Source organism: Varanus komodoensis, unplaced genomic scaffold (genome assembly GCF_004798865.1).
Source record: "Varanus komodoensis strain SLA01 unplaced genomic scaffold, ASM479886v1 scaffold22, whole genome shotgun sequence".
Taxonomy (NCBI): domain Eukaryota; kingdom Metazoa; phylum Chordata; class Lepidosauria; order Squamata; family Varanidae; genus Varanus; species Varanus komodoensis.
Genome location: NW_025335606.1, coordinates 17,789,035 through 17,798,205, shown reverse-complemented (window position 1 = coordinate 17,798,205; position 9,171 = coordinate 17,789,035). Strand labels below are relative to the sequence as shown.

The 9,171-nt window shown below is 46.5% G+C and overlaps 1 protein-coding gene across 1 annotated transcript; it reads left to right on the top strand.

Moving 5' to 3' along the window:
- The first annotated feature begins 214 nt into the window (after window positions 1-214).
- LOC123023922 (homeobox protein prophet of Pit-1-like) lies at window positions 215-6,652 on the top strand. The gene is made up of 3 exons (XM_044431060.1): window positions 215-293; window positions 4,863-5,110; window positions 6,293-6,652. Exons 1-3 carry the CDS (start codon window positions 215-217, stop codon window positions 6,650-6,652), a joined length of 687 nt encoding a protein of 228 aa, XP_044286995.1.
- Window positions 6,653-9,171: the final 2,519 nt, after the last annotated feature.

Sequence of the window (9,171 nt, the reverse complement as noted above, 5' to 3'; positions counted from 1 at the left end):
CCTTCCTCTGACCTGAACCTCTCCCCCTCCTTTTCCACACCTGCTGGCAGTCTCCACCATGAGAGGCTGCACTCTAGGTCAGAGGGTGGGAGGCGACTGGTGAAGCCGCACCCCCCACCCACATATACACTCAAACACACACCCAGGAGGAAACAGATTGACGTCAACACTGGCTTAAAAGTTTGAGGGGGAAGCGCAGGAGGGATCAGGAGAGATGGACAGTGAACGAGCGAGCAAGAGGAAGGGCTCCAGGTTCACCGACCCCTATCCTGATGCAGTTAGCTCCACAGCTGGTAAGTTGGAGAACTTTTGCCTACAGGCAGCAGGGTCACTGTGAGGGCATCTAGACTGGGTGATCAACAGGACAGGGCAGGTGGGGTGGCTGGGGAAGAAGCCACCCAGTCTAGGAAAAACAGCAGAAAATAACAGGACACTGCGCCAGGGGCTCCTGGGTTGAGGATATCAGAGCCTGAACATGAGCCTGGAGAAAAACATTGAGGCAAGCAGCTAGCAGTCTGTTAAAGCAGCCTCCCCCAATGTGACACCCACCAGTGTGTTGTGCTACAACTTTCCTTACCCCCAGCCAGCACTGGGCCATTTGCCATGCTTAGGGATGATGGAGGCTGTAGTCCAACAGATCTGGAGGGAAGGCAGGTACTTTTAAAGCTGTTGAGAAGCACCTGTAACTTTCTTTTGAGACCTAAGCAGGTATACAGTGGTGATATATTTTGCTGTTCTGTTAAATTGGACAATGTCTTCTCCTTCCACTAATTTTTGTTTAAAACTTTTGGAAAGCTTTGAGCTTTAGAGAGAAGTCTAGATGGATGGATGGATGGATTCTAGGGCTGTGAGATGGGAAATGGGGTTTAGATAATAATATCAGGGTTGTTTATCTGGGTACTGCCTGTGGTGTCATTGATCTCTTTTATCCATCTCTCTCAAGCTGATCACCAGCCTAGTACAGACTCCCTGGTGATCCCAGATGCAGTTCCCTGAAACCAGCAGCAGGGGGTGGTGCTTGCATTTGTGCATCTCCACACTGTGCTCTTCAGATGGCTGCATTAGTGTGGGGCAATCTCTGCAGAGCTGGGGCCAGGCCTCCTTTGTTTGCTGCAAGACAGAGCAGCTGGCCTGCTGAATGCAGGACTCCCAAGTCTAGTGCTTAGCCCTGAGGTCGTTCAGTGTGATTTTGGCCTGAAGCTCCTGTAAGAGGGGAAAGTTTGCCACAGCCTGGGCAAAAGCAGGGTAAGGGGAAATTCATTTTCTGCATGAAAGCCCTGAAGGAGTCAAAGTGTACTGCTGAGGACTGGGAGACCAAAATAGGCTAGGCAGGGCAAGTAATCCCCTGGAACAGGTTCTCCCCAAACACCAGGATGTACACACATTAATGAGAAAGCCATTTGGCTCCAATCCTGGGGCTCGAGTTCCTCCATAGTGGGGTCCCAAATTAATTAGTTTTTCAGGTGAGTCCATTGTGCTCCCCTTGCTCTCACGATCTCAGGTTCTCCAAGAGACTGGGGGCTGAAGCATCATGTTCCCCACGGTTAATCCTAGGGATTGTAGGAGGGAATTGGCAGTGGCGGTGGGGCAGCAGGGAAACACTGTCACCATCATGGCGCTTTGTATGGCTCAAAAGGCTCACAGTCCCCGGCTTCCCCAGCTGCTGTCCTCTCCAGCACAGGAATATTGAAAAGGCCCGCAGAAGAGGTAGAACAAGAGAACCTTTCTGAATAAAAAGGAGTTGTGACACAGATTTTGCATACCTAAATTGGGTAGCCACCCACAGTTTGTCAGATGAATTGGATGGCAACCCCTAGCAGACCCAGCCACCCTGGCCGATGGTTAGGGATGATAGGAGTTGTAGTCCAAAGCATTTAGTTCATTGCCAAGATCAAAATGAACAAAATTAATTCATACCAATTTGCTTCTCTTGAGCAATTTCTTTGGGAGGCCCCCACAGTGCAGGGAGGAAGGCCCTATCAAACATGTTCCTTCCTCCAATGGTTTCTCAACCAAAACTCACCTGCTCTCAGTTGGTCAAACTACACATGGCATGAAATGCATTTATTGGCGCTCCTCCAGCCTTTCCCTTTAGGAGGGGGCGACTGACAAGGGGGCAGCACCACTTGTCCCTGGCCTCCCTCTGCAGCTTCTTGGCTCCAAAGAGAGCCCTTGCAGCATCCCTTCCTCCATGCAGGGTTCCCTGGGTTCCTTATAAGAGGAAAACAGGTAGGGTATAAATGACATAATGCATCTTGCTATTACTTAAGGAGCTCAGTGAGGGTTACATGGGGCTGTCCCCTTTTATTTTCACAACAGTCGTCAGAGGTGAGCTGACGAGCAGCTGCAGAGGTGAGCAGCTGCAGAGGCAGATGACCTTGCAAAAAGGTATTTGTGCATGTGATTTTGCAGGCACCTGGTGTGCTCCAAACCAGAGTATCATTAATGCACAATCCAGCATGTAAATCCCCATATGCTGAATATTTGCTAGTCCCAATGGATTTCCAGAATCAACAGGGGCCATGGAGCTGTTTTTGTGCCAGAACAGTGGCAGGAGCCCTTAAACCCTGCAATGGGAAGTCACTTCTCTCACTGCTGCTGGAAAAGCCTTGAAACAGGGCCAGCTCCATTCTTAGGGCTCATTCATCCATGTTTGTACCTCATTTAATTTCTCTGCATTTGATGAGTGCCCACTGAGTGAGCAAACAGACACCACTGGAAAGCAATGCACCAGAGGTGCTGTGGCAGTCCGAGCTAGTTACAGTGTTAGTTAGAAGAAGTGACTGTATCGCTTGCTGAAAGCCGCATGGGTTGATGTGAGAGAACCATCTTGTCTGCATCAGTCTCCACCATACTGAGCCTGCAACCTCATCAGATGCCTAATATACAAACCTGCTGGGCAGGCAGACAAGCAGGCATACCATGGCACATCAGGATCATGAGTCCCGTCGCACTCCCATCCTGCCTGTGGGTTTCCCACAAGCATCTGCTCAGCCACTGTGTGAACAGAATGCTGGACTAGAGAGGCCTTCAGACAGATCCTGCAGGGCTCATCTTGAAGAAGACCCAGGACACCCTATGAACTATCTGGATTGGGTGCATACACCCTCCTCCTTCTCCCTACAACCCCATCCATAAGATGTTTGTGTAAAAATGCCCTAAGAGATGTATAGCCAAATCCCAATTACGCTTACTCAGAAATAAGTCATAATTGTTTAAGCAGTGTGTGCATAGATGGTTCAATGGAGAGAGAATTTCCAAGTAGTATTCTTCCAAGTAAAAAGAGTATGAAACTGTTTATACAGTCTTTTGCTTCTTTCCAGATAAATGTATATACTGGGATGCCAAGGTAATGGGTACTGAATCTGGACTGGGGGGAATCTGCAACCAAATCCACATTCAGCTATGGATAACTTAGTTTAGGCCTGTTAGTTTATCTCAGCCTAATTTACAACACGGGGTTGTTAGGGGAGAGTACCACATATAGCACCCAGAACTCCTTGTGGGGGAAGATGATCAAAATGAATAAATATTGTGGGTGTTCCCACTATGTGTTGAGAAAAGAGAAAAGAACACATACCCATAGATAGCTGCACAGAAGAAAATCCAAGGGCACAGCATAAGTATAAATGCAAACTGGAATCAGTGGGCCTTCACATGTATGTATGTATGTATACAGTATGTGTGCATGCACACACACAAATTTGATCTCTATAAGGATAAGGAGTCATATTCCACCCTGAAGGGTGTAATTGGGCCACAGTCACAGATGCCTGGATCCCCACTACCCTGCCAAGCAATCCCCCTGAACTGAATACTTCTTTCCTCTCAGATAGCAGCAGTGAGAAAAGAGCAACACTGAAGCACAGCTTCTACTCCCTCTCCCAGAGACCCTCCCATGGATCAGTCTTTCCCTGCTGCTACTCCCAGTACAGAAGAGCAATCTCCATCAGGACCCCCAAGACTGTGTGCATGTGTGTGTTTTGGGGGGTGTACATCTGCAAGCAGCCCTGACCCCTGATCCAACATCACACATGGCTTTGGGCAAAAAAAAAAAAGCTTATGCGCTCATGAGTCACAGGGAACACAACCAAGACCTCGTACAATCCACAGTCAGATCAAGACAGCACAGAATCATAATAACTTCTATCAGCCACAGAATGTAGCATCCTAGGAAAAAGCTTTCTTCTCTCCTACCCCATTTTTAAAAAAAGTTTCTAGTCCTTAAGTTCTTAAGCAAACATTCTGAAATGTATGTAGGCAATAGCTAGTGAAAACTCAAAAGGCAAGATTCTCTAGTAGTTAAAGGACAAGAATTCAGTGCTATGCATGCATGATTGGAAAACAACATGAAAGTCAGTGTGGTGCAGAGACAAAAATGTCAGATTAGGACTCTGGTCCCCACTCAGCCATGAAGTACACTGGACGACTGTGGGCCAGTTTCAAACTCTCAGCCTAATCCACTTCACAGGGTTGTTGCTGTGAGGCTAAACCAGAGAGGAGGAAATCTAATGAGCTGCCATGTGTTCCTTGCAAGAGGAAGAAAAGCAATGTAGTGTAATAATAAGAAATTAGCAACTATCTGCAAGCAGGCTTAGTTTATATAGGTCCCAGGTTTCAACTATTCTAGAAATAGCTTTTTCAAAAAAGCACAGGGAACATGCAGAGTACTTGAACTATGTTCTGATTTTAATTGGACACTTCAAGATATAAGCAAAGAGAAAGAGGTTGAGTAAATCTGGGATGGGAGGGTTGGAATAGTTCAGCTGGCAAGGGCATGGGCTTGACAGAGGTTATGGAAATCTCAAGATCTGAATATAGATAACATTTGAGTATCAGCAGACCTCCTTGTTTCCTTGCAGATGTTGAAGGCCCACTCTACAAGAAGTTCTCCAGTGCGCTAGCACTAGCTGGGGGCTCACTGCTTTCTCCTGCAGCCCCTTCCTCCCTGCACACAGCTGCCAGCCCTGCCCGTCGACGGCACCGGACTACCTTCAGCCAAGACCAGCTAGACCAACTAGAGGCAGCATTTGTGAAAAACCACTACCCTGACATTTTCTGTCGGGAGGAGCTGGCTAGGACCACCAAACTCAATGAGTCTCGCATTCAGGTACCTGCACCAGAGAGCCCAGAGAATGTGGCTAATGTTGTACTGGACACATTCAAAATGGCCTGCATGAGGCCATTTTGGAGGTGCTCTCAGGGCCACATCCCAGTGGAGGACAAAGCCAAAATCCCAGCTTATTTTAGTTTACAGCTCAGGAAAGGCACCTTTTAGAATGTGTGTGTGGGGGGGTGCAAAAGCTGGGAAACCACCAAATACTTGTTGGTCGAGGAAATGGGCCCCAAGGAACTGGCTGGAAACCCTGGAGGGTTGGACTGGCACCCAGGAAGGGTGGATTTTGCCCACAGGGTTGAGATTGAATACCCTCCTTTATACCATTGCAAGACAAAGAACGTTTTCTTTTTTACCAAGCTGAGAATCACATTCTTCCCTTTAATGTTTTGAACTCCAACTTAATTTCCTCACAATAAACCAGTATCTTACTCATTGCTCTGTTGAGCCTATGGATTTGAAGGCTGGCATTTCCTTAATGAATGTGTATTCTATTGGTAAAGAGATACCTTGATACTCTTTGAGAAACTGAGACTGCTCCAGGGAGGACACAAAGGAAAGCCTGAACATGGCCAGCAACATTTTACCCCCAATTTTTATAAAACTATTAGCCAATGAACCACCTGAGTGTGCAAAATCCAGGAAGTCTCTAAGAAACCTCACTTGGCCCCTCATATTTCCCACAATTCCATTCAATCTACATGCTAGGAGCAAAGCAGCTTTTTTCCAGCTTTATAAGAGCTAGCCATGGTGCTGACCCCTAATTGGACATGGTGTTCAGCACCATGGATAGTTCCTAGAAAGCTCAGGAGAAAAGCTGCAGTGCATGAGGAGCTGTGCTGACATGAAAGTCACTGGCCTCTCTATCTACCTATAATATGCCATATATAAATAAGCAAGAGCTTCCATAGCATTTCCTTCTATTGGCTGTACCCAGGTAGAGACAGACAGACAGCTTGAACAGAGACAACCAATGTACCTAACGAGCGCATCATCAAATGCCCTGCCTTCTGCTGCTGTCTCAACTCCTGATTCCGGAAAATCCCAAAAGGCCAAGATGACCAATTTACACATTATCTGGGGCAATTTTCTTCTATGTGTACCCACTGCTGTTCAAATATTTTTCCCTGGGCATAGCTTTCACTATATGCATTTGCTCTGTCTTTGCCTTGGCAGGTTTGGTTCCAGAACCGGCGAGCAAAGCAACGGAAGCAGGAACGGGCCCTCCCCAAAACAGGCACCCCTGGCAGATTCTCTGCATGCCCCACGCCTGCACCTCAACCCCGAACGTACCAATACCACCCCGCTCTTGGGTCCCATCACCACCTGCCCTGTTTCCCTTCCAGCTACACTCTGCCTCCCCCTCCTCCCCCTGGTCCTGCTGCCCAATTTCCTTGTCCTGTGTCCCACCACTCCCAAAGCTCCCATGCGCATGAGGACTGGTACAGCCCGCTGCATGCCATTGGCTCCGCTGCTGCAGCCCCATCCCCTGCCATGTTCTCTCTGAGTCTTGAACCTGGCACCCGCTGGAACTAAGGGTCCAGCAACACAGCACAGGGAGAGATGGTCATAAACTACCCAAAGATATACTTCATTGCCTTGTTTTTTCTGCCAGCAAGGCTTTCACTGAATAGTAATGCTGCATGGACTCCATCCTTCCAGTGATTAACTCTAGGTTGACAGTATAGGGCTAAGATCTCAAACATAATGCCCTGGCATTCCCATGCTCCTTGCTCCTCCTGATTTTAATTTTTTCATATATATTAAATTTTTAAAATATAGCTGATAGGCTGACACGCTGAAAAGTGAAATTTGGCCCTCCTCCACCTTCTTTATTTGGGCTGAAAAGAGAATTTTTGTGCTTTGAAGCTCATCTCACTGCTGCCTTCTGCTTAGGTGCCTGGGCAAGTTAGTTTTCTTTTGTGTTACCATTTCACTTTCTGGGGACTGAACAGGGCTGGCTGCGCCCACTGTGATGACTGTTCTGTGAGTAGGCACCTCCTGCGGCAGCCATTTTATGAGAAGGCCTTGTCGCTCCCTCAAAACTCCAGACGTGTTCACTGGACTAAAAGGGGGTCGCTGGCATATGGGGCAGAGGGAAGCACCACCACCTGCAGGGCAACTCAATGCTACCTCTGTTTGCCCCATGTTGACTTATCTGAGGAGGAAGGCCTGCACATTTGCCCCAGAATTTGGGCTTTTTTACTTCCAATTTTACATTTGGACTTTCCTCAAAGGATACTAGAGAGTGTGCTCAGCTCCTGTGCAATGTGGGGCCTCAACTTCACCCCACATGAGGACCCCTTGAGTGCAGCCTAGAAGAGACCCCCAGATCCCCAAGGTCTGGACAGCAATAGCCAATGACTACCACATATCAGTAATGGTGGGCAAGCTGTCTTCCAGGAAAGTTTGTCTATCTTTTTGATCTTAGGTGGGTTCCTAAAGTACTTCAGGGAGTCCTGATAGGGCTGTACAATTGTATCAGAATAAATGAAGAAAAAAAAAAAAGAATCAACTAGGATTCATTCACTCAGTTCAGAGATGCAAATAGATATGGGCATTGTTTGGAACTGCTACTCATATCATTCAGGACTGAGTAGGGATTTACCTGTCTCCAGCAGCAGTGATGATGGCAGGTGCTAAATGCAGCAGGAATTCTTGATAGCTGTCATTTCTTTTTCTAAAATACTCCTCATATCTTTCCAGGGTATTCAGGCAAAAATGTTAGCTGTATGCAAAGGCTGCCATTTTAAAGGTGGCAGACATATCTTTTGCTTTCATTTTTTGCAAAATAATCCAATGACTGGAATGTCGTGCAGGTGGAGTGGGAAATGGTAGCTGCTAGAAACAGATGCCAAACATAGCTCATATTTAATCTCCCCTGCCACTGCCACCACCTGTCACAGGAAAAGCAAAAAATAAAAAAGTGGGAGGAAAAACACAAACATATCCTCAAAATACAAAACCAAGTATGTATAAATTAAAATATAACAAGTATGATTTGTACAAATCAATAATGAAATAAATTCAAAGATTTTTTTAAGGTGAAAACACCTTGCATATCCCTATTCCCCAGATTCTTGTCTGAAAAAAAAGGTCCTTGTTGGCTGGGATTGATGAGAGTTGTAGTCCAGCACATCCAGAAAGCACTGCATTGAGAAACTAAGCCATTTTTCAGTTTAGCTACCCTTCTACTTCACCCATACAAGTGCTTAAGTTATAGAACCGAGTGGGGTTTACAGGTTTTCATTTGTGAAATGGAATGAATGAAAACAAAAACCTTCATGTGCATTAGTAGCACAAATCACTGGGGTACATCATACAACACAATTCACCCATGATAAGGCTGTGGTGCTTGTGGAGCTCCCGTGGGCCCCATTTTGATTATATGCTTTACCGTTATGCAAAGATTGTTTAAACTTTGCATAACCCACCCATGCCTGGCTTACACATGACAACCACAAAGTGGGGGGCAGGGTATATGCAACCTAGTACCTACAGGCTCTGCAGCTCATGATGAGTTAAATTCTGTGACAAACTAAAGGTTATTAATCTGTGGAACTTCTGAAATAGCAAAGCAGGCTATGACAATTTTAGGGACTTCTATTTTTTTAAGGTATAATCCTATGCAAGTTAGAAATAGAAATAGAAAAAAGTCCTACAACATCCAGCATGCCCCAGCAATCTAGGCCTTTTTCTGTCTGGAGTAGCATAAGACTGCACTTTTAGTGTTTGTTGTTGTTGCTGTTGTTGTTAGTTGCGAAGTCGTGTCCGACCCATCGCGACCCCATGGACAACATTCTTCCAGACCTTCCTGTCCTCCACCATCCCCTGGAGTCCACTTAAGCTCACACCAACCGCTTCAGTGACTCCATCCAGCCACCTCATCCTCTGCCGCCCTCTTCTTTTGCCATCTATTGTTCCCAGCATTAGGCTCTTCTCCAGGGAGTCCTTCCTTCTCATTAAGTGGCCAAAGTATTTGAGTTTCATCTTCAGTATCTGGCCTTCTAAAGAGCAGTCAGGGTTGATCTCTTCTAGGACTGATAGGTTTGATC

What these genes read in the sequence shown, in the direction of transcription:
- LOC123023922 (XM_044431060.1), top strand. Translation starts at nt 215, where the DNA reads ATGGACAGTGAACGAGCGAGCAAGAGGAAGGGCTCCAGGTTCACCGAC. An exon ending in TGCAGTTAGCTCCACAGCTG is followed by an intron (nt 294 to 4,862) that starts GTAAGTTGGAGA and finishes GTTTCCTTGCAG; the next exon opens with ATGTTGAAGGCCCACTCTAC. An exon ending in TCAATGAGTCTCGCATTCAG is followed by an intron (nt 5,111 to 6,292) that starts GTACCTGCACCA and finishes TTGCCTTGGCAG; the next exon opens with GTTTGGTTCCAGAACCGGCG.